This window comes from Typopeltis vanoorti, chromosome 16 (assembly GCF_054136105.1).
Source record: "Typopeltis vanoorti isolate ZY-2024b chromosome 16, IOZ_Tvanoo_1.0, whole genome shotgun sequence".
Lineage (NCBI taxonomy): Eukaryota > Metazoa > Arthropoda > Arachnida > Uropygi > Thelyphonidae > Typopeltis > Typopeltis vanoorti.
This window is the reverse complement of record NC_143564.1, coordinates 25,519,144-25,545,456: the sequence shown is the minus strand read 5'-3', so window position 1 is coordinate 25,545,456 and position 26,313 is coordinate 25,519,144. Positions and strand designations below refer to the sequence as shown.

The 26,313-nt window shown below is 37.0% G+C and overlaps 1 protein-coding gene across 1 annotated transcript in view; it reads left to right on the top strand.

The window, feature by feature from the left end:
• Dhc98D (Dynein heavy chain at 89D) overlaps positions 1-26,313 on the top strand; it is a 1,285,966-nt gene that overhangs the window by 449,630 nt on the left and 810,023 nt on the right. Inside the window, exon 25 of the mRNA XM_090406627.1 lies at positions 6,876-7,166. Coding sequence (XP_090262753.1) covers positions 6,876-7,166 — 291 coding nt within the window. The remainder of the gene's footprint in view (positions 1-6,875; positions 7,167-26,313) is intronic.

Below are 26,313 nucleotides of genomic sequence, written 5' to 3'. Positions count from 1 at the left end.
ATAAGACGAATCAGAGGAGGAGTGAGAGAGAGTTATGGGAATGAGAGAAGAGGAGAGAATAGGAACAGTAGTAGAGGAGAGGGATTGAGAGAGAGATGGGAATGACAGAAGAAGAGAGAATAGGAACAGTATAAGAGAAGGAATGAGAGAGTTATGGGAGTGATAGAAGAGGAGAGAATGGTAACAGTAGAAGAGAGGGAAGAATGAGAGAGAGTTGTATGAATGATAAAAGAGGTGAGAATAGGATAAGTGGAAGAGAGGGAATGAGTGTCACATATAGGAATGATAGAAGAGAAAAGAATGGAAACAGCAGGAGAGAAGGAATAAGAGGAATGCAAGGGAGCACAGGGACTAAAGATAGAGTGATGTCAGGAAGGCAGGTAAGTAGGGGAGCACAGAGAGAAACTGTTACAAGAAAGAGAGAGTGATGGATGCATGCAAGAAATCGAAGAATATGGTGGTAAGAGGTGTAATGTAATGGGTACTCAATGATCCGTGATGTTCAAGATAGGATGTGTGAGGAGTGTTTGCCAGGAGGAACGATAGAAAGTGTGGCTATGGCAATTAAGAGAGGTGAAAGGGTGGATGAGATGATTGTGATGATGGGAACAAATGACTTGAGTGGTGGTATAAATAGGGCAGCGAGAAATATGAGATACTTGCTTGAGGCTGTACAAAAGAAGACACAGAGAGGAATGATAGTGTGTGTGTGTGTGTTGCCTAGGTATGATAATGTCGAGCTGAGCAGAAGAGTGGTGATATTGAATGGCATAATAGCGAGAATGTGTCAGAAGAGAGGATTTGAATATGTGGATGCTTGGAGTGCGTTTGAGGAATTGTATGTCAGAGACCGCCTGCATTTGAATGAGGAAGGATGTAGGCATCTGGAGAGATTGCTGTTCTGAACGAGTCAGTGTGTCCCAGTGTGGATGGTAGCAGGGGTGGCCTCTTGTGGGAATGGGTTCTTGGGAGAAAGGGGACGACATTAATGCTGAGCCCAGTGGAGTCTAGAAGGGATAATGCTGGGTATAGAAACAGTGGCATTTTATGCTTTATACCAATGCCAGGAGTATTCGGAATAATTGAAAGGAATTGGTGGCACTGATAGCATCAGCCAGGCCAAAGATTATTGGGATCACAGAGATGTGGTTGACAGAAGAGGATATAATAACAGGAACAGAAGTTGCTAGGTAGGTACAGCATTTTTCGGCAGGATAGGAAGGGAAAGCGTGGTGGTGGAGTACTGCTTATGATAAGTGACGACCTATGTCCTCTTAGAGTGGAGGCTTTGGAAGGCTGTGACACTAATGATTTTGAAAGCATATGGTGTGAGGTGGAGGTTGGCAAGACAGGATATTTAGTGGGATGTTGCTACAGACCAAGGAGCACAGAGGGTGGGAACCAAGAGATGTTGAGACAGTTGAGCATGGCAAGTGCAAGAAGAACGATTGTTATGAGAGATTTTAACTACAGCAGTATTGGCTGGGGAAAGGAAGATACATGTAGGAATAAGGGAATGGAATTTCTAGAATTCTTGAGGGCCAAATGTTTTAGGCAACATGTAACAGAGGCAACAAGAGGTTCGAGAGTTTTGGATTTGGTTATAGCATCAGAAGAGCTGATAATAACTGAGATGACATCTCTCCCACCAGTTGGAGAGAGTGACCATATGGTTTTGACTTGGAAAATGAATAGACATGCAGAAGTATCAAAGAGACGGGAACGTATGTGGAATTATAAACCAGGTGATTATAATAGTCTTAGACGTCAACTTGGGGAAGTTTCGTGGAGAGAGGAATTGGAAGGCCGGGATATCATTAGTGCTTGCGAAATTGTGAAGGAATATTTGTTAGCAGCAACGGTAAGCTGCATTCCACGAGTGAAGAAGAGGATGCAATTTGGAGTAAAGTAGATGACAAATAATATTAAATTGTAGCTACATGCGATAAAGAGGCTATGGAAGAGATATAAGGAGACTGGTGAAGAGAAAATGCATGAAGAATATAAGACACGGGCCAGAAGAGTGACTAGTATGGTAAGGAAGGCGAAACTGGAATATGAGAAAAGATTGGCCATTAGATCCAAGGAAAATCCTAGGGAATTTTTTAGCTATGTGGCCAATGGGAGGAGAAATGACTGGAAGAATGACATTCTGGGATAAAAATGGGAATAGAGTCACTGATGCAGAGGACATAGTGGAATTGTTCAATGAACACTTTATTGGAGTATTTCATCCTGAAGGAGTCAATTTGAATACTAGAGAGATAGAGCAGGTTCGAGGTTTAGAGGTGCAGAAGAAGAGTGTGTTCCACATATTGAGTACTCTGGATGTTAGTAAAGCTGTGGGACTGGATGGTATATCACCACGACTTTTGAGAGAATGTGCTAAGGAACTGACAGTGCCCTTGACCTGGCTTTTCGACGAAAGTCTGGCTGCGGGAAAGGTGCCCATGGAATGGAAGGAAGGTAAGATAGTGCCATTGCATGAGGGTGGTAGCAGAATGGAAGTATCTAATTATAGGCCAGTTTGTGTGTCATCAGTAGTTAGTAAGATCTTGGTGAATGTAGTGAGGGACCATATACAGCATTAGCAGATGAGGGTAATGTTATCAGTGAGAGTGAACATGGATTTGTGAAGGAACACTCTGGTTTTAACAATATGCTATCCTTTTATGATAAAATTACAAGAACATTAGATGATGGAAAGGCATATACTGCCATTTTCCTAGACTTAGCAAAGGCATTTGACAGGGTGCCACATGATAAGCTGATATTCAAGTTGCAGCACATGGGTCTGGATGTCAGATTGTTCAACTGGATTCAGGATTGGCTGTCCGATAGGTATCAGAGAGTGGTGTATGGTGGAGCAATATCAAAGAGACAGAAGGTTACAATTTGGGTTCCACAGGGCTCAGTACTGGGACCTATATTGTTTAACCTTTATATCAGTGACATTGTCCGTGGATTGCAAGGGGATATTAGGTTGTTTGTAGATGATGTGAAGCTGGGAAGGGTTATTAGTAATAGTGCAGTTGTGGTAGCCCTGCAAGGGGATTTGAATAAGCTAGATAGATGGGCAAACGAATGGGGTTGTCATTTTAATGCAGCAAAATGTAAGGTCTTGAGGTTTGGGACACATCAATGGGATGCTGCATACTCTATGGGAGGAGTTAAACTGGAGGAAGTAGGAGAGATGAGATCCGGGTTTGATGGTTGATAGAAACCTGAAATTTACGGGACATATTGCAAAGGTAGTGAAGATAATGCAGAAGATTGCTGCAATAATGAGAAGGACACTGACCTGCATTTGAAGGGGATAAATTAACTGTGGAAAGGGTACAAAGGCGGGTAACAAAGATGGTGTCGGGACTGTACAATGTTAGTTATGAGGATCGACTGAGGGAGTGTGGACTGCAGGGTTTGGTGGATAGAAAAAAAAGGGATCATATGATTGAGACTTTTAAACTATTGAGAGGTGGGTACAGGGTTCTTTCTTAGGAGTTCTTTTGCTTGGTTGAACAGCGGGAAGGAGTCATCACAAAGTGCCATCCCTGGTAGTTACAAAAGGAAACTGTGGGAAAGAGGGTGAGGAGTGGTTTCTTTGCATGGAGGGTGGTTGAACCATGGAATGAATGCGTTGCCTGATGGAGTGGTGAGAGCGAGAACGGTTAATGCATTTAAGGAGTGGTATGATAGACTTTTGTTTCTTAGAAAGGACCTCCCACGATGAGTCTTTTGACTTCATGGAGGCCTGAATAATAATAATAATAATAATAAACTGGAGCTGATGAGATTGGATGATAGATTAGTGAGTTGGACAGACATCTAGCTTTTGGACAGCTTTCAGCAAGTTGTGTATGGAGGTGCAGTGTCCCAGAAGAGGAAGGTCACTAGTGGTGTTCTGCAGGGATCTGTTTTGGTGCCACTGTTATTTAATTTATATATAAGTGATATTGGAATAGATTTAACTGGTGATATACAACTGTTTGCAGATGATGCAAAACTGGGCAGAATGATGAGGAATCAAGCAGATGTTATGTCCTTACCGGAAGACTTGAATACAATGTATAAGTGAGCAACAGTATGGAATGGTTAGTTCAATGTTGCAACGCGTAAAGTTCTGAAATTTAGTATCCATGAATGGAATGAAATTTACCACCGCTTGGTGGGTAAATTTTGTATGAAGTTGAGGAGAAAGGAAACATTGGAATGATACTAGGCAAGAATCTGAAGTCATATTGCATAAGTTGTGAAGTCATCGCATCAAATTATAGCAATGACATGGGGGACCTTAATGTGCAGAAATAAAGAGGCTCTTGTTCTATTGTATAGTGCCTCGATCAGGCTTCATATAGATTATTTTGAACAGATTTGTTTCTTGGTTTTCATGGTGATGAGGATATATTGGAAAATTTATAGAGAAGACTGATTAGGTGGCAACTGGTCTTTGTAATCTGGGATATGAAGACAGATTAGAGAATGCAATTTGCAAAGCTTTGTGATTAGGAGGAAGAGAGGTGATATGATTGGGACATTTAAATTGGTAAAGGGTTGTTACCACATTAATGTGGAAGAAATTTTTCATAGAAGGGGAGAAGGGGTTACATTCCTGGAAGCTGTATAAAGAGAGTGTGAGGAGAGACATAAGGAGCAGTTTCTTTGCATGGAGAATGGTTGGTGAGTGGAATGCATTGCCTGACATTGTGGTGAATGTGAATACATTGAATGGTTTAAAACACAGTTTAATGATCTTTGTGTGTTGCAGTCTGTACTTCCCATGATGATTCTTTTGACTCCATGGAAGTCTGGTGTTAATAGCAATAATATATTCCATTGATTTGGCAACTTTGTTTGGTGAAGTGATATTTTATCCAAAATTTTTCAGCATCCTTAAATAGAAACCTGATTTTCATGATCCTGAAAACCTGATGTTAAATGATCTTGAGTTCTGAATTACTTTGATGAATTCCCATTTGATGTTGGAAATTTATGGCTGGAGTTTGTAAACTTTTGTTAAGTTCAATTCCAGGTTACTTTATAAACAGAAAGTCCTAAACTTTCCAGGAATTATAGAAGATATTTTCTTGTCTGTTGTTAATCCTTGCTGTATGTTGTGGTACTTGTTTATTTGTTATTGGTTGATTTAGATGGTAGTAGTGGAGAATAAGGCATGATAATAGCATACTAATTCTAGAAAGCTTGAAAGTATAATTTTTATTCAGGTTGGTAGAGTAGATAATGGGCTAACAAACTCCATTGAACTTCTTCTCATTCCAGAATAAACGATATAAATTCCATTTATATCGTTTATTAGATAGGTTCCTTACCAGTCATTTCTGCTCACAGTGTCAACAGCATGGTCAGGCAGACCTGACTTTCCATAATGTAAATATCTGATATGATTACTGTGTTTCTCCTAATAAGTATGGTTGTACATGATTTGCCAATATAGGGAATATGACATACACAATAGATTCTGCAGACTTCTTGGTGTGTGGGGGTGGTAACTATGGAAAAAGATCTCTGGAAAAACTAAAGAAACTCAGTTTAATTAAAGGAGGTGTGCAAGTCATTTTGAAGGTCATAATTTCCTAGTACTTTTCCTGTTTTTTCCAAATTCCTTTATTCTGAGGGCCGTCCTTATAGCCATTATTTCTTTTGATTGTTGTGCAGAATTTTGTTGACTATATTTTCTTTTTTTTCAGAGAATTTTTGAAGGTATCTTTTAAACAAATAGCTCTTCTCTTCTTTAAAACTGAAAGTATGTCTCAGATAATTTTCATGATCTATTTATCATCTGATTACATGGGTTTAAAACTATTCATGTTTTCTTTAGCTGTTTAAATAAATACCATAAAAGAAATTTCATGTTCACATTTGAACTTGAAAAGTAAGGTCCTTTTACTTTCTTTGCCACTTTATTTACACGTCTTCCATCAGGTAGCATGTCTTTCTTGGTTTTATCGAAACCCACCTGCCCTATGTGCTCCCATCATGGCCACACCCATAAGCTTGGTGCAGTTAACAACCTTACCATCCCCTAATAATAAATTTAGTTTAATCCTTTATCCAAGTGTGAGCAAACAAAGTTTGCGCCTGAAAGTATCTTCAGGACTGGGGTAAGGTGGTACAACACCGGGAAACTCGTTGCAAAGGTGGAGCAAGCTAACATCACTCCTATCTCAGTATCTCCCATAATGCAAAACACATCTCCTTGAGGATATGTATAATGTTATGCATTAAGGGAAGGGCCACTACCCAGACTAGTTTCAACCTTTATTGAGGTCTCTTCAGTGGGAGCCAGGGCCAAGTGGAGATACCAGGCAGACGCATTAGCAAGGTCATCTCTGTCTATACCACCTGCAACACATTGTTGTACCACCTTACCCCAGTCCTGAAGATACTTTCAGGCACAAACTTTGTTTGCTCACACTTGGATAAAGGATTAAACTAAATTTATTATAGTCTAACCAAGTGAAAAATAAACTTTCAACATCTTACCATCCCCTGAACACCATTTGATGACATTTCCTTTTTTATATCTAACTAGGATACAGTCTTAGTGATTATTTTATGTTTATCATAAGACTAGGATACAGTCTTATGATTATTTTGGTTGTTTAGGACATGATTGAAACATTAGAAAGATGGTAGTTATAAAACTCAGTGAATATACAGTCTTATGATTATTTTGGTTGTTTAGGACATGATTGAAACATTAGAAAGATGGTAGTTATAAAACTCAGTAAAAAATGCAGACTGAAATCTGTCATGCAATACATGTTCACTTTCATCAGGTAATCTACTTAACTAAATTTTATGTAACAATGAGATATAACATTATTTTTATTATTATTATTATTGTTTATTTTCAGATGTTTGACAATATTGCTAGCTTAATTTTAAAAGAAGAAAAAACTCCTCAAGGAGTTACTGAAGTGACAGGAACTGCACTGGTGTCTAGTGAAAAAGAAATGATGTCATTTCACAAAGTTGTTCAGGTGGCTGGCAAAGTTGAAGATTGGATGAATTTAGTGTTAAATGAAATGAGAGCAACAAACAGATTTGTTACGAAGAAAGCTATTTATGATTATGGCAAAACTCAAAAGTCACGTTGTGATTGGATGTTAGATTATCAGGGAATGGTTTGTCTTGCTGGAAATCAGGTAAAATTTTAAATAAAAAATTTTGGAAATGAAATTTATGCTATTTTTCCATAAGAGTATACAAAATAAGCATTATTATTTTATTAATAATACCAGTTATAGATTGAGTTTTGATACAAGGTTACATTATTATTATTATTAACAGCTAAGCTACATGGAGTCAGACTCATTGTGGTAGATACACGCTGTTGCAAACAATGCTTATCCAACGGTGCTTTAAACTGATTCAATGTGTCTACATTCACAACACACTCAGACAGTGCATTCCACTCACCAACCACTCTACATGCAAAAAACCTACTCCTCACTCCTCTGCTCACACCCTCTTTATACAGTTTCCAGCATTGGCCTCTTGTTCTACCTGCCTCTCCAATTCTATGAAAAACTCTTACATGTCAACCTGATAACAATCCAGCCCTAGCTTATATGTCTCAATGATATCGTCCCTCCTTCTTCCTATTCACAAGGCTTTCAACTTATATTCTTTCACTCTGTCCTCATACTCCACATTCCAAACACACCGACAAACTTTGTGAATCTTCTCTGCACCCTTTTCAACATATCCTTGTCATCATGAAAACCCCCCAGCGACCATTTCTCTGCACAATAATCCATATGAGGCTTGAAAAAGGCCTTATACAGTGGTATCATAACTTCTCTATTTCTGCACGTCAGGGTCCTCAGCATCGTTGCCATTGTCCAACGTGACGTCTTAACAAATTGTGTGGTGTGTCTCCTGAATTTCAGGTCCTTATCCACCATCACTCCTAGATCTCTCATCTCCTCTACTTCCTTTAAAGTTTCCTCACCAAGTGTGTATTTATCATCCCATCGTTGCTTACTAAATCTTAAAACCTTGAGATTTGGTAAGCAACCTCAAAAACCTCAAAACTTTGCAACATTGAACTGATAGTTCCACTTACCTACCCATTCATTCAATCCATTCAAGTCCTCTTGTAAGGCCATAACATCCACTTGACTCTGCATTTGCTCTCCCCAGTTTTGCATCATCTACAAACAGCTACATATCACTAGTTAAACCCATCCTGATATCGTTAACATACAAATTGAACAATGATGGTCCCAAAACTGACCGCTGTGGTACACACCACTAGCGACCTTCCTTTTTCGGGATACTACACCCCATATACAAATTTCTGATACCTGTCTCACAGCCAATCACTGGTCTAACTCAGAAATCTGTTATACAATCCCATCGGTTTCAATTTATTTACCAGCTTGTCATGTGGCAGTCTATGAATAGCTTTTGCAAAATCCAAGTACATCACTGTATATGCATCTCCCCAGTCCAAGGTGTTTGTCACCTTGTTATAGTACATCAATAAGTTAGTAATATTAGTCACTGGTTGAGTGAAATTAGACATTTTATGTTTTTATGTAATATTTTATGCAAATAGCATTTTTATGTTACCCTTATTTTTTATTTTAATGTCTATTCTTTCAATCCTTATTATTTTAGTGTCTATTTGTTTAATCCCTATTATTTGAATGTCTATTCTTTTAAATGTATGCTTTTAGTCAATTATATATATATGCTTTTATGTTTCCATAGTTCACACACAAAATAAATAAAGTAAGTTAGTGAAACATGATCTCGCTTTAACAAACCCATGTCGATAACTGCAGAAAATACTGCTATTATCAACCTATGTCTGTATCCTACTTCTCACCAATCTCTCCAGTACCTTTGCCACAACTCCAGATATACAGATTGGCCTATGATTCAAAGCTACAGCCTTATCACCATATGCAATCTCATCACCTTTATGCAGTGGAACAATTTTACCCTCCTTCCACTCTCTTGGAACTTGTGCCATTGCAAGACTTTTATTAAACAGGCATGTCGATGCTACTGGCCAATTCCCTGGAACATTCTCTTAAGATGTGTGGTGATATGTCATCAAATCCTATCGCCTTATTGATATTAATGTTATTTATTTCCTCAAATACCTTCTGCTCACTCACAATTAAGCCATCCTCTCCTACATATTCTACACTTAAGTTCCTCATGATTCCACCCTAATCAGAATGAAAAACCCTTATAAATTGATCACTGAATATCTCAACTATCTGTTCTGTGGCAGTTACCATTCTACTACTTTTATCCATCAACATCATCTTATCGTGATTATTCTTCCTTCTACTTGCCACATGTCTAAAAAACTCTCTAGGGTTTTTCCTCACCTGATTTGCCAATTTCTGCTCATACTGCACTTTTGTTTTCTTACTGACTGAGTCACTCTCCTGGCTGGTTCTTTATACTCTTCATGTTACTGATTATTACCATTATTAATCTTGTACTTCCTCCAAAGTACCTTCTTTTTCCAGATTTCATTCTTAAGCTTCACATTCGTCCATTTTACACACCTTATTCAGCCTTTTGGCTTTTGAAATACATTCACATGCTGATGCTGTTTCAACTCCTCATTCCCATGGTTGGACTATTGTTTCCAGTTTTTCAATTCAAACATATGCACTGAACATATCAATAAATTAATCCTCACTATCATGCAAACATACATTCCCCACACTTCTCTGAACTACCATCCCCAAACTAAACCCTGGTTCTCCAAAAGATGTGCCATTTTAATGGCACAAATGAAAAATCAAATACCACAACTGGCTTACATCAAGAACTCTATCTTCCTTCAATGCTCATACCCAAGCCTGAAATAGATGCAAGAAAAACTATTAATGCTTCTAAAACAGAATTCGAATGGACAAAAAAGCAGGAAACTTGCAGCCTGCTCAAATGACAGCCATACCTTTAGGCCTCTTGCCAAAGCAATTGGTCGTATCTTTTGCCCAACACTATTCCCACCCTTATCATTCCCAGATGGCTCTATTGCATCATCATCCACAGAAAAAACCAATATCCTATCTTCACACTTTGCTTCCAATGCACACATAACTGATAATGGCAAATGTCCCCAACCATTCCAGCTGCCCAACATACAATGCCCCCTATATCTTTTTGCCAGAAAGAGATAAGAAACCTATTATCTAAATTAGATACAAAAAAGTCTCCTGGCCCTGATGGCATTCCTCCAATTGTCCTGAAGGTTGGTGCACCAGAACCTGACTCCTATCCTATGATGCCTGTACATACTCTCTTACTCCATTGTATCTATCTCGCAGACTGGAAATTGGTTTATATCCAATCCATTCCCAAGAAGTGCAACAAGTCACTACCATCTGTCTACCAGCCTATCTCCCTCACCTCAGTCTTATCTAAAGTGATGAAAAAAACCTTTAATTCCTGACTCTGTCTTGAAGGCACCCAGCTATTAAGTGCCCACCAGTATGGATTTTGTCTGCCAGTCAGCAGCAGATCTAATATATCACCGTTCTCTGAACAAATGCCATGAAGAAATTTGGAGAATCTCAAGTTATTGTACTTGATATCTCTTAAGTTCTGAGCAGGTCTGATACAAAGGCATGATAAGCAAACTCCCATGATTTGGACTGTCTCAGGGCTTCTGTGGTTGGATTGCCAGCTTTTTGCCTGGATGCACACTGTGTGTGATGGTAGATGGTTCCTTATCTTGTCACCATCCGACTAATGCCAGGGTTCCACAAGATTCTGTTCTATCACCAACCCACTTCTTCCTGTATGACCTATTTCAGTTGACCTCTAACCCAATACTCTGTTTTGCAGATGACAGTTTATCAAATGAAAATGCAATGCAATCTGCACTTTCATTTGATAAACCTTATTCTATACAGCTCATCTCAACCTACAGAACATCAACAACCACTGCCCTCAATTCTGATCTCCAAGCCATCCTCCAGTGGGGCTCAGATAATGTTGTCAATTTCAATGCTAGTAAAACCCAGTTCTGTGTTATTTCTCATAAAAAAAAAAGAACCGTTTTCTACCAGTATTATTTTTGATACCACTCAAATTTCCAGAAAAGATGAGATTTCTCTTCTTGGAATTACCCTGCTATCAAGCCTCTCCTGGCATAAACACATCACAACCATTGCATCCTCATCTTCCAAAAAAAACAAGGATTCCATTTACCCTCAACACTTTACTTCACTTCTAAACAGCTGTTAATCTTATACAAATCACAAATCTGCCTAGCTATTGGATGCTGCTCTCACATTTGGAGTGGGCCCCTAAAAGCTCCCTTAAAATGCTTGACTCAATACAGAGGAGAGCAATTAGATGAATAAATGACACGTCTCTTACCAACTCATTCCCCCTCCCCCACTTTCACACAGACATTAGGTCTCTGCAACTTGTGTATTCTATAAATATTACCATGGCAAATGTTCATCTGAAATAGCATTTATAACTCTTCCACTTAGTACTAGCCCAATGGGACATTTAAATCTGCTGCCCAACATCCTTTCACAGTACACCTTGAAATCTACAGAACAAGTTTCTTTTCCTTCATCCTGCTGCTGCTGTACTGTGGAACATTCTTCCCATTGATGAATTTCCCAAGGAATGCAATATACAGGCTTTTAAATCAAATGTCAACAAGTTTCTCTTTTCTCAACCCACTACCCATATATGGTACTAATGTACTATAGGCTGATTAACTGATTTCTCATGTATGGACGCAACATTAAAAAAAAATAAATAAAAATAAATTCACCACTCTCTAAATAAAAAATTTACTCAGCATGCTCTTGCTAACTACACTCTTATACAACTTCCAGGGAGTGATCTCATGTTCTCTCTATCTCTCTGCTTGTTATGTATTGAAAAATTTCTTTGGTGTAAAAATCCCTTTAATAACATATAACTTTCCATGTGCCCTCTCCTCCACCTGTTAACTAAACTCTGCAACCCACATGCCTTCAATCTATCCTCATAAGTTGAGCATTAATTTGATATTTGGACCTTTACAAACACAAGGATCACAAAGGTACGTAATAGACACATATAATGGCAAATACTCATCAGAATTATTTCTAAAATGTTCTATTTACAAAGAACTTAAATCCTTCAAAATGTCATTGCAAAACTTGCCATTGACACTCTGACCAGGAGAGGAATTCCTTGTGGACAATGCCTTGGATGTCAAAAAAAAATATCAACATTAATTTGATATTGCTATAAACTTGACACACTATGTTTGCAAGTGATAAATTCAGCAATTTCTGCTGTTACAACGGTTGCTTTGTCTTAGAGTCATAAACGTAAACCCATGATTCATCAGTTATAACCTTGGAAATGAAATTGGGGTCATATATGGTTTGATCTTTGAACTCCTGAAAGCAATGCAATATTTTTTATGGTTATCGTTCAGCAATCTTGGCATGAATCTTGTAGCAGTATATCTTATATTCAAAATGCCCAACAAAATCTTGAATGGTCCTTTATGACAGCACTATGATCTCACAAACACATGGATAGTTTACTTACAACTGCAAGGATAGTCATCCAGAATGCTCAATGATAGATGCTTGTCTGTCCTTTGAAGAGTTTGTGGCAGAAAAAAGTTTTGCTTTGGTGTATGGCATTATTACCAAATACTTCCTTAAGCATTTGGTGGGTTTCTGCAGCAGTTTTTTTGAGGTTGAAAAAAAATTGTTGCATATTATTTGCTTCTTAAAATCTTCCATTTGAGTTGGGAGAAGAAAATCACCAAATGACTAAAACACAATATTACAAAAATGCACATAACCCATGAATTCAGCCTCTTAGCTTGCCAGCTGTTAGCATACTGATTCACAGTAGGTACTGATCACCCCCTGAAATTGGCAGAAGTTTGCACACATTTTTCAAATTCTCCAAAGTTTTGGATAGCACCTCGTATATTAGGAGTAGTGGTGAAAGTGAAGAGAGACTGGTTAGAGAAGATAGGATACAAACCTGGATTAGTGAGAATAGAAATCATTCAAGAGAACAGCATGGGTTAGTTAAGGAGAGGTCTTACTTGAGTAACTCGGTTATATTTCATAATAGGGTGACTAGTGTGTTGGACAGAGGAGATACTTATATGATGATTAATCTTGATTTTGCTAATACATTTGATAAAGTAGTAGTGATAAACCACTGTTGAAATTAAGCAGGATGGGGATAAATTGTCAGTAGGTAAATTTGTTATGGGAATGGTTGACAGATAGGAGCCAGTGGGTTGTGTATGGGAGTGCAGTGTTCAAAAGAAAAAAAAAATGAAGATGAAGAGATGGGTTTCACAGGGTTCTGCTCAAGGACCACTATTGTTTAATTTATATGTCAATGATATAGTTCATGATGTGGGAGGAGATATTCACTTATTTGTTAGTGATCCTAAATTAGGAAGAGCGATATTAGGAAGTTTTGATGTGATTTTTCAAGAGTGTTTGGATGGATTGATACTTTGGGTTGATGAATGGGAATGCCATTTCACTGTTGCTAACTGTATAGTTATGTATTTTGGCCAAAGAAGGTGGAATGAGGTTTATCATTGCTTTGTTACAGGGGATGGAGGAGGAGGAAGAGGCAAGGGATTTGGGTAGCTTGGTGAATAGAGAACTGAAGTTCAGGGACACATTGCAATAGTTGTGAAGATTACTCAGAAAGGTGCTGTTATAATGCAAAGAACCTTGACAAGTACAAGGAGGTGATAATTCTACTATATAAGGTACTAATCAGGCCTCATTTGGATTTCTGTGCACAGGTCTGGACACCTTGCTATATTTGTAATAATGAAACATTGGAAAGAATGCAGAGGAAAATAACTGATTGTCTCTGGACTCTGTAATGTTTAGTATGAGAACATATTGAGGGAATGTGTTCTGCAGAGCTTGGCAAATAGCAGATTGAGAGGTGATATTATTATTATTCGTGACACTTCCAAGGAGTCTCAGGACTCATCGTGGGAGGACACCTACTGTACAACTCTGCCAATCAACTACATCAGCACCATCAACTACCCACCACTGATATGAGTGGAATATGTTGCTGAACTGGGTAGTAGGTGCCCCATGCTTGAATACAAGGAATGATAGTAATTACAGTCTGTGAGTGTTCAACTTTTTGTAGTGAGCCTTTGAAATTAGAAGTAATACTCATACTATTAAGGTAGGGGGGTGATGGAATCCTCATAGACCTCTTTAAATTTCAGTTCATACCATCATATCAAGTTAGTATGTTATAATAACTCATATGTTCATTCATTTCTATTGATGGTGATTTTCAAAAGCATCACAAAAGAAAAAACCTTAAATAATATATTTAAAAGAAATATTTTAAAAACATAAAAGAAATATGAAATAATTCGTTCTTTTTTTAATGATTTATTTTTATTATTGTTTTCTCAGACATATCCAGAGACTCAAAGAATCATTGTGGGAGTCCCATACTTTTCTTTGAACTGGTTCACTGACAAAGCATTCACAACTGCCTCTGGCAACCCATTCTACTTACTGACTACCACCAAATAAAACTTTAGTCCTCTCCCTTGCTAACCATACTCTTACATAATTTCCAACTTATTCCCCGTGTTCTTTCACATCCTGTGATATCTTGAAAAAAGCCATGTGTCAGTTGCATATAATTCTTTTAATAACCTATGTTTCTATCATATCTCCATCTTTTCTACCTATCAATTAGCCTTTGTATTAAGTTTCTGCAATATCCCAAGGACCTCCATTTCATCTACTCTCTGTTTTACATCAGTTAGTGTCACATTTGGCAATGCATTAATTCCTCCTGGATGGCACATACCTGCAAAATGATCACTCACTAACTAACTAATGCATTTGCTTCTGTTAACCTCACTATTATTGACACTTTTAAAGTTATCTTTCAATAGTTGTTCTTCCTTTGATGGAAGAGAGTGTAGTGACTGTGGAGAATGGATCTGAGCATGTAAAAAGCAATGTGTAAGGAAGGAGGAATTGAAGGGGGTGCATATGAATGGGAAAGTGAATAGCATGAGTGATAAGAGTGAAAGAACAGCAGTGAAAGAACAGCAAGACGGAAATGGTATGGACAGGTGGATACTGTGTGAAAAAGGTCAAGGAAGTGAATATCTGAGTAGATAAAAAGGGAATGGAATGGTCTTTAATATGGAGAGGAAGCACTGTTCTCTAGAGAAAGAGAGTTCTAGGATGAGTAATGAGAGAGGACTGATTAGGCAAAGGCAAGGAGAGGTCAAATCTGAGAAGTATCAATGGAACTTGTTATAGATCTAGAAATGAAATATTATATCTGTATATGAATACTATAAGTATCACCAGTAAGAGGAATAAAATTGTTTCCTTAATTGAGATTGTTCACCTGAAAATTATGGGAATCAGACAAATGTGGGTGAGTGAGAATGATATCCTATCAGAGATGGAAGGGTATAATGTTTTTGTGAAGTTTTTGTGTCACCCGCTTGGTCACTCATCTCTGAATCCTCTCTACCACTACTTGATCCCTAAGAAATCAAGTGACCACATTTGTGCACACTAGTCAAGATGCTGATGAATCATAGCCTTATAATAACATCCTTATCTTTACTCTTTAGTGTGTTTTTCAACATCCAAGTAATCCTTTGAGCTATTTTATCAACTTTTACAATATGCCTTCTGAACTTCAGCAGTTTGTCCAACATTATCCCCAAGTCCCTAGCGTCATTATTCCCCATTAAATCTTTCATTATATCATTGATACAGAAATTAAAGAGGTGGCCCTAGTACAGAACCCTGAGGGTATTTTGCTAGTCACTGTGTATTCCTCCAAGATTCCACTCTGCCATATACTACTCTCTGGTGTTTGCCTGTCAGCCATCCCCCATCCATGCTATCAGGTTCACATCCATTCCCATTTGTTCCAAATTTTGTAATAGTTTTCCATGTGGTATTCTGTCAAATACCTTTGCAAAATCCAGCAGTAACATTATGCAGTCATTTCCCTAATCTAATTCTGCTGTCACTCTATTATGAAACATACTAAGGCAGGACCTGCCTTTTACAAAGCCATGCTGACCAACATAGTGTATTGTATTCCTATCCACTTGTTGCTGGATTTTACTTGAACTAATTTTTCTAATATTTAACTACCACTCCTGAGATATCAATTATTCTTTATTTTGCTACATATGTCTTGGAACCATCTGTGTGTGTAATGGAACTATCTTACTCTCTTCACTCCTTTGGAAACTTGCCAGAGCTGAAACTTAGATTAAACAATTTCATTAGTGGTATCACCAATTCTCTTTCAGATTCACATATCACACAGGCTACCATCTAGTCCTACTGTTATATTTACATTGATATATTGATATATACTGAGCACCTCCTTTTTATCTATCTCAATTTTGACATTAGTTTCTTTTACATCAGCAACTATAAAATCTGACCCTGGATGATGTGCCTTTGCAAAGTGGTCACTCAGCAAATTATCTATTTCCTTTGCTTCTGTCACCTTTCCACCATTACTATTGATTAAAGGTCTCTTTCCATGGTCATTCTTCCTCTTACTTGCTACATAATAAAAAAAATAAATAAATAAAAAAAAAACTCTTTTGGATTTACTTGCCTAATTAGCTAATTTTCTCTCATAAACAGATTTGGCTTTTCTTGCAATAATAATCACCCTTCTTGTTTGCACTTTGTACTGCTCCTGAGTATGCTGATTACCATTTTTCTTATATTCCTCCTACATTGTTACATTGTTACTCTCCCTGATTGGAAGCAAAGTGTCAATTTTGGCTATAGGTACATCTTCTGATGTTGTTACCAGATCCTGCACTCTCAAACCCCTGATCCCTTCCATGAGATGCTGTTTCAGGTAATTATCTCTTAGCTACTGTAGAAATTCCACTTCCATCCTGTCATCCCCTGCCCTTTCCTCTCTTCATTTTACAGACCCATAGTTAAAGTCTCCCATAATAATTGTTCAGTCAGCATTCATTGTGCTAATCTGTCATTGCATGGCATCTACATCTTCCTTTGTATTGTTGGCCACTATCTCACACCAGATAGCATCAAATCCTCTTTAACCTCTAACTTTGTTGGTTTAAGTTTTACAAGTATCAGCAATACCCTGCATCCAGTCATTTTTCCCTGTATCCTCCCTGAAAATACAATACCCTTTACATTCTATTTCTGTAACTATATCAATTTCTGTCAACCAGGTTTCACTAATGCCTATAATTTTTGGCAATGTCAAAATGACCAATGCCCAAAACTCCTCTCCTTTATTTCTGATACTTCTGGCAAGGAGATGGTGAAATGTACATGCATTTCACCATCTCCTTGCACTCATAGTAACCCTTGTGTAATGTCATTGTTAACCCATTCGGATTGGAAACCTGCATTCACCATTGCATAATCATTTCTGTACACACTCTTATTTGTCTTAGGGATGACTGAACCCACACTTCACTGCATCCAGTGGTTGCTAGAGCTTTTGCCACCTGGGACGGTCCCTGAGTTTGCCACCCCTCTCAATACACACCAAAAATACTACAAAAAGTCAAAACAACGTATAATGTAAGGTTCAAAGTGCCACCTGGGGTGGGCCCCTCCCCCCAGCTACACCACTGACTGCATCTCGCCCTAATACATAGTTTCTCTGAGTTTGTACCTGCAACCTTTCACTGAACAATGCTCTCCAAACTTTAAATTAAAGATGCCAAGAATTTATAATCTTATTTAATGCTTTATCCAAGTGTAAGTAAACAGAGTTTGCATGTGAAGTATCTTCATGACTAGGCTGCTTGTATATAGTTCCATATATAATTCCAATAGTTCCATTGTACATGGTTCCATAAGATCAGTGGTAATGATCAGTTGCAGGAGAAGTACAAAAAATAGGCGAGAAAGGTGACTTGGTAAGAATAGCAGACGTGCAGTATGAGTAGTACATAATAAAAAAAGGGGAATTTTTTGATATGTAGCCAGCAGAAGAAAGAATGATTATGGAAGGATAATATTGGTTGGCGAAAATGGTAAAAGTATAACCACTGCAGAGGATATAGTTCAAAAATTAAATAAGTGATTCATAATGATATTTCATCCTTGTGAGACATGATGCTGAGTTTGAATGAACTGAAATGGAGGAGGAAGGACTGATTATGACTGAGCAGGAGATATTTATTTGTTATTACTATTATTATGACCCCTCCAAGGAGACCAAGGACTCATGAAAGGTTTGATACCCCACTACATAAGTCACTGCCCCCCCCTCCCCATTAATCCTCCACCTACTCACAGTGACCCTACTACCATCAACACAAAATGCCATCTGCTGATCACGACCAATAATATATTCTCTCTGTAAATTGCATGTTCTCTTGGCCAGGTGGTATAGATATATGTGGGATGAAAACCCAAGTTTCTATGAGACTGCTACCTCCATATAAGACTATACCATTGACTATACTATGATTATACTATTAAAACAGTGTTATCTTCATAATTATTATGGGACATTTTCACAAAATCCAAGAACTCATTGCAGGAGAACTCTCTACACCACATGATCCATTGTCCAACACCATACTAATTGTCATAACACTTTGTTCCCAATCCATTTTTTTGATGCATCATCTCTCAGCCACTATGTGGTATTTTTGTGTTAATTCGATATTTTCTCTTGCTAGTTTGCCTGTATTGCAGGATGAAAATCCCAAGTTTCCAGGTGAAAAAACCTACTACCATACTAGATCAACTAATTCACCTTCATTTGCAATTGCCCATATATAAAGATTCTTCTTGCCATGATGAAAATTGAACTTGTGTGTTTTTTAATCAAAAGGGTGCATTCTCCATTATTCCAGTGTGTTACAAAGGTGCATAATATTAATGCACTATAGGTTTGCAGCATTTTTGTGAGTGGAAATCTTACAAGAAGAAAAAAATTGGGTTAATAAAGCAAGACTTATTCTTTACAAATCCATGTTGACTATTGTAGAGATCCTGTTGAGCAAGTCAACAGGATCTCTACAATAAACACAACTCAATCTTGTATTTAATTTTATTCTTAGCCATCTCTCTCTGTGTTTCTCATAACTTAATTCCCTCTACTGCCCGATTATTAATGTACGGTACTCATTAATCATTCCATTCAAAGGGGATATTAAATTAAAAAAAAAAAAAATCAGCTAACGCCTTTTTATTCCCGTATACGGGGAGTAGGCGAGACCATTTAGCCCTATCTAACTTTTGGAGACTGAGTGGGCAGTTCAATCTCCACTGGTTCCAATCAGAGATAGATGGCCCAAGGCTATCACTAATTAAGCGGTACACAGTGAAGAGAGACGGCTCAAATGTGCCGCCATCTCGTGGTCCCTAACCCTAACACAATATATTTAATGTCTGAAATAATGTGGGTTCTACGGTCGATTTTCTTGAGTTTACAGGACGAAAAACCTGAGTTTCCGGGAGGAAAAACCTGCTTGCCCGTGCCAGAGATCGACTAACTCGGGAACCAGTCGAAAAAAGGCTTAGAAAAAAAATTTCCTCTAGTCGCGACTAGACTCGAAACCAAGTCTTCCTTCGTGTGGCCAAGCGCCGTGGTGTGCAAACGCCACATCCACTGAGCTACACAGGCTTAAGGGGATATTAAAATCCCACATTGGTTTTTATAAACAATGTGGGATTTAATATCCCCTTAACCTTCCTACCGGCTAGGACGTCTATAGACGTCCAACTAAATCTGGATAAGATTCAGCCCACCTGTTTAAAGAACCTGGATAAGAAGTGCAATTTGACTGTCATGTCCATTAGAAGGTGTGATAAACCCTCACGCTGAAGAGAAAGGTTAATCGGATTATCTCCCATTCGTAGCTGCCTCTCAGTTGCCTATAACAAGAAATGGACTTTCTTGTTCCATGCTGGGGAACTGGATTTTAGTTATATATGATAGACTGAAAATAGAGAAATTATTTATATTTTTGTTTTCTCTTTTTATTGTACAATACAATTTTAAATTCTGGACAAAATAAAGGTCTTGCATAATTTCTTCACTTAACCAATTTAATTTTTTATTTTTTTGCGCTAATTTTTTTCTAATCGCTACTAGACAAAAGATTTTTCTTTGTTCTCGAAGAAATTAATTCACGATAATTATTTGGAATATTCTTTTAAAAAAAGAAAAGAAAACCGGCTGCCGACGTTCCAGGTTATATTAATTTTATTTTTGTACAAAACCATCGAAAATAATACTTAACAGATTTCCCTTAGGACACGCTTGAGCAACTTTGTTTTATAGAGAATAACATGAAATTCTTTAATCATATGACTAAATTTTTTCTTCATGTTGTATAGTAATCTGTACTTTCACTTTCTTGGTTTCCTTGTATAATTGGTCATTACAAAATGAAATTAACAGTTATGATTTAAATTTATATTTTCTGCATAATTCAGATATTTTATTCTCCAATTTTTAAAGTAAGCGATACATTTGCTTATTTTTATCATTCAAAATATGTATATCAAATGTGAAATTTCATTTCCATATTTTTACAATAGAATTGAACTTTATTTCGCATCTGATAGTTTAACCCCCCCCCCCCCCCGTTGCATTACTATCACACACCTGAAAACTGTTATGAAACATAGGTACAGTTTTTATTTAATTCGTTATTTTTCTCTAGTAATTGTTCCACATAACTTTAATTTTTCGATACTGAAACTATGTGGTGATTATTATAAATTAGCAAATTATAAATCAGACAATATACATATTTCCTGATTATTATAAAGCAGGAAATTATGTGATATTCGGATACAAGTGAAATTAATATTTAAAATCACTGTCATCCTTCAAATGCAATATCAGAATAAAGAAAGAGAAAAACCCGAAATTTCGAAATACATTTCGAAAGCCCGCTCTCGAAATGTATTGGTCTACAGACTGGATTCTGAACACGCCAATGTTTCGTGATGTTATGACTGAAAAACAATTCAGTCTCATCATGAAGTATTTGCATTTTCAGAATAATGAAGAATACGATCAGGCAACACATCCTTGCCCAGTCCTCAACAAAATTTATGATTTTCTGATGAAAATCTGTCAAAAATGTAGATCACTCTACATTCCTGAGAGAGACTTGAGTATCGATGAAAGCCTTATGCCATGCAAAGGTGGACTGAAATGTAAGCAGTATATTCCCAAAAAGAAAGCAAAGTATGGAGTAAAATTTTTTATGCTTTGCGAATCGGAAAGTGGATATCTTTGGGATTTCAAACCTTATACGGGAAAGCAAACTGTAATTGAGCACGATAAATATTTGGATCTCCCCTTGTCGATGCGTGCAGTAATGCAGTTACTAGACCCTTTACTGTGGAAAGGTTACTGCATTATAATGGATAATTACTATATATGTGTCCTGAACTCGCTGATTTGCTTTTACAGCATCTTACAGATAGTTATGGTACTGTAAATGCAAAAAGGCGAGATATGCCTCCAGATCTGGCTTCAGGAAAGCTATCGAAGGGGGAAATCCGAACTTATCAGCGAGGGAAAGTCTTTGCACTACGTTGGAAAGACAAAAAAGATGTTTTTCTGCTATCTTCCCTGCACAATCCATCAGCGGAATCCGTGGAGAAGCATGGTTTGAAGAAAGAAAAACCCATTGCTGTGTGTGCATACAACGACACTATGGGTTGAGTCGACAGGTGCGATCAGCAGCTATCATTCTACTGTGTAATGAGGAAACAGCATAAAAAATATTACAAAAAAGTGTGTTTGGACATGTTATTTGAATTTTGAAGTGTTTGGATTTTGTTATTTGGAACAGTTTCCTCCTGTACAAGAAAAAATGTTTGTCTACCATAACATATCTAGAATACAGAATAGAAATTGCGAAAGCATTGCTGCATGCACATGCACCTTCTTCAGCAAGCAGAAAAACAGGAAATCCTGTCAGACATCTGAGGTTGAACGCTGCTAACTCCAACCATTATCCCGAAAATCTACCACCAACGGCTAATAAAAAAAAAAACCTCCACGCAAATATTATGTATGTAATAAAAAAATATCAGAAAGGAAACAAAAATCTGGGGCCCTGAGTGTAAAACTGCTTTTTGTGTTTACCCTTGCTTCAAGGTGTTCCACGCTGTTCAAGAATTTTAAATTCTGAACAGTATGAAATAAAAAATGTTTGTTTTCAAGGCCATCAAAACAGTCCTTTTCAGGACTACAAATATTGATAGAGAGATACCCGAATGCACTGTTTCTTTTTCATCTTGAAGGCTAATTTTTAAGTTCTTTTTATGACATAGAGAAACTGGAAAGAGTATTCCAGGTAAAGTATTTCATCAAAACAATAAAAAATAATGAAATAAAATCTACCCTATATATATATAAAATGATAAGCTTTTTTATGTCATGTTTATCTAAACGTTTTGAAACTCAGAGGCTACCCTGAGTGTCGAGTCTTCAAAATTCGAGTCATCAGAATTCAGGGACTGAACCCCCTTTCGAGTTATCACAATTGAAGGAGAACTGGTCTACCATACCGGAACACGGGGAGTTGGGCATAGCTCCCCTAGTTAATAAATGAAATGTATAAATAATAACGGGAACATTTTCACCTTGCCAACACTCAACATTGATGTGATATGGATTCCAAATTTCTTGTTTCGGAGATATATATATATATATATATATATATTCATTTTTTAAATTAACTGACTTAAACCCGAGAATTATAACACAATGACATTTATTTGAAAAAAACGCAACATGTTTCGTCAAAAATGACTTCTTCAGGCGATAAGAACATAGAAAAGATAATAAAAGACACTTAAATTAACATTGACACACTCCAAAGCTATACAATTACAAAGTCATAATATTCGACTGTAAATTACAGTTATGAGCTTGAACTACAGTCCGAGTTTATGTTCTATTGTTGTGCACCTGTGCGTGTGTGGAATCACGCGATCTCCAGTATCTAATAATAGAGTTGAAAGAGTCAGCCAAATTATAGCTAAGATTATTATTCAAATGCAAAGGGTCTAAGGTGATTTCCCTTGACTCGACAATGCGGCGCTCTATTTCATCATGGCAGACGTGTAGGTTTGAAGTCAATGTCCAATTTATTTCATGTTGGTGGCCTTCGTTGTTCGTGTTTATTGAAAGCAGGACATGGCCTGACAGAGCAGTTGCTCTGGTTCTCTTATAAGCAATGTCTCTCTGATGCTCTTCGAGACGTAGTAAGATAGATTTCTCTGTCTGCCCATAGTAAGGCTTTCCGCATTCACAAGTGACCTTGTATACACCTGGGAATTGTAGAAGGTTGTGAGGTTGTTTATAGTTCTTGAAGCGTGATATTATTTTTGGCAGAGTCGAGAAGCACGTTTTTATGTTAAACTTCTTTAGAATTCTGCTCAGCTTTTTGGATAGTGTGCTGATATATGGCAAGACGATATGACCTTTGGAGTCGTCCTGTGTCTCTACGTTGTTACGTTGACGTCGGGATAATTGGTTGTTAATACTTTTTAGAGAGTAGCCATTGTTTTTAAAGGTCCATTTAAGATGTTGTAGTTCCTTTTTCAGTTCTTCTTCATCTGACAGTACAGATCTTGCACGATTCGCTAGAGTTGATATAATACCCAACTTTTGCGCTGGATGGTGATGGGAGGACGCATGCAAATATCTGTCTGTGTGTGTTGGCTTTCTAAAAATAGAGACTTTAATTGATTCAGGCGTCTTGGTGAGTTTAACATCTAGGAAGCAGATGGAACTATTTTCTTCAATCTCCATAGTCAATTTTATATCTTGATGGCGGTTGTTTAAGTGGTCGAGAAACTTGTGAAGATTCTCAGTACCATGCTCCCATATGAGGAATATATCGTCCACATATCGAAGCCAAATTTTTGGTTTTAAAGTAAAAGAGGAGATCGCCTTTTCTTCAAAGTCCTCGAAAAAAATGTTGGCTAACACAGGAGAGAGAGGGCTTCCCATAGCTAATCCTTTGACCTGTTTGTATAGTTTTCCTTCGAATTCAAAATAGCCAGAGTTTACACAGTGAGATAACAGAGAGAACATTTTATTTGAAATCTTGTTTTTTAAAATATGGAGAACGTCCTGTGTTGGAACGTTGGTAAAGAGTGCTACCACGTCAAAGCTCACCATGATATCAGAAGATTTTAGTTTTAGGTCCTTTATTTTAGAGACAAAATCTGTTGAGTTTTTAATATAAGAAGAAGATTTTCCCGCATAAGCTTTTAATGATGATGCCAAATATTTGGATAACCTGTATGTGGGTGAGTCAATGCTGTCTACTATAGGTCTCAGTGGATAGTTTTCTTTGTGTACCTTCGGGAGGCCATATAACCTTGGAATGAGTGGGTGTAAAGAGCGGATGGAGAGTCGTGTATTCCGTGGAATTTCTGTGGTCTTTTGTAGGAGATTATTTGTTCTATTGTGTATTTCTCTTGTTGGGTCTCTTTCAATTTCCAAATAATTATCTGAATTTAACAGTGCTAAGATTTTTTCTCGGTAGTCTATTTTATCTAGAACTACAGTTGCATTCCCCTTATCAGCCTTTAATATGACAATGTCCTTGTTAATCCGTAGATTTTTAATTGCAAGTCTCTCACTAGGGGATATATTATCAGAAGGAGGCTTTGCATCGTTGATTGCAAGAATTGTTTCGATTCGAAGTAAACTCGCGTCTGCGGTAGGAAGTAGCGAAGCTGCCTTCTCCATCTTAGTTAAAAGCAATTCTTTAGGGATGCATTTTGGTGCTAACACAAAGTTTAGTCCTTTTTCGAGAATTTTCTCTTCATCGGGACTTAGCACGTATGACGATTTGTTAACCACCAAATTCTTAAGACTGCTATGACAATTATATATATATATATATATATATATATATATATATATATATTACAAAGTTTTGTAATAAAAATTTCTTCTACAATGAAGTTTGGCAGAATCAACAATATTATTACCACCTTATTTCTGTTTCTCGTGTGGGAGAAAAACGGTAAAATGTCACACTTATAATTATATGAGATGTTATAATGGCAAAAATAGTAAGAAAAAAGTCATTTGCACTTTCTCTTCAAAACACAAAGAAAGAACATTGTAAATTCAGCCAGTGGAAAAGAAAATACTACATATTTTTCTCCTGTTATCTGATTTTTTTTCTTATAGTTCAAAGAAGAAATCACTGCATATAACATGAAGTCTGCAGGAGGGAAAAAAATCTGGAAATTGGTTACATTATAACGAATAGAGAAATCATGTCAGAAAAATTATTCACGTATGATTCTAATCTCAGCAGACATAACATTTTCTTCTAGATTAGATATCTAAAGTAAATGAACCTTTGCTACTATTTTACACTAAAATGAATGGGTATGTTCCACAAGTGATTTACGTTTGTAACAGCTGTCTTGCAAACGATTTATGAAATAAATTATCTGAAATATCCGCAGATTGCTTAGGTCTATATCCCCCCCCCCCCCAAAAAAAAGAAGATTATGACACGCATATGCACCTTTTCTTTGAAAATAATTCAAATCCTCTTTTTCAGGATAATTGTATGATTTAATTTCTAATTTTTGATAATAAAAGTGAAACTGATCATTATAAATTAAGCAATTATTTTGGCATAAATAATGTATAAGCATGTAAACGAAATATCAGTATTTCTGTTAGAATATAGGTAATCAACAATCGAAAAGGAAACAAGACATTCTTGACATATTCTGCACTACAGCCTGGGGCACTTTAGTGTTCTCCCCTTTCTTCTCAATAGCACTGAGAGTAATAAGCCTTCAACTTTTCCTCCAGCTAAGAGGATATTACCAAGTATTTAGAAGACGTAGATTATTTCAGAAATAGCTTCCAGCAGAAGAAGTAATATTTAGATTTTTTTATAGAAAATCAAACAAAAATAATACTACTGAACTTTCTTTTGTGTGGTATGCATATAAACAATTTTGCACGGTGAAAATATAGCATATTATTTCTAAAATTTCACATAATTTCAGCGGGCAGTAGAACAGCTGGTTTTAGATTGCAAATAAATAGAACAGAATTAGAAGTTTCACAATACAATCTGATTGCCATATATCTTTTGTCAAAATGGTAAAATGAAGTAATTGATTTTGAATGCTGTCTAGAAAAGCTTTCAAACCTGTGAGTTCTAGGAGAGGATAAGGAGGGGGGGGGGGAAAGCATTAGAAAATCTTCAAAATGAAAAAGAATTTTGAATCATTCCGTATATGA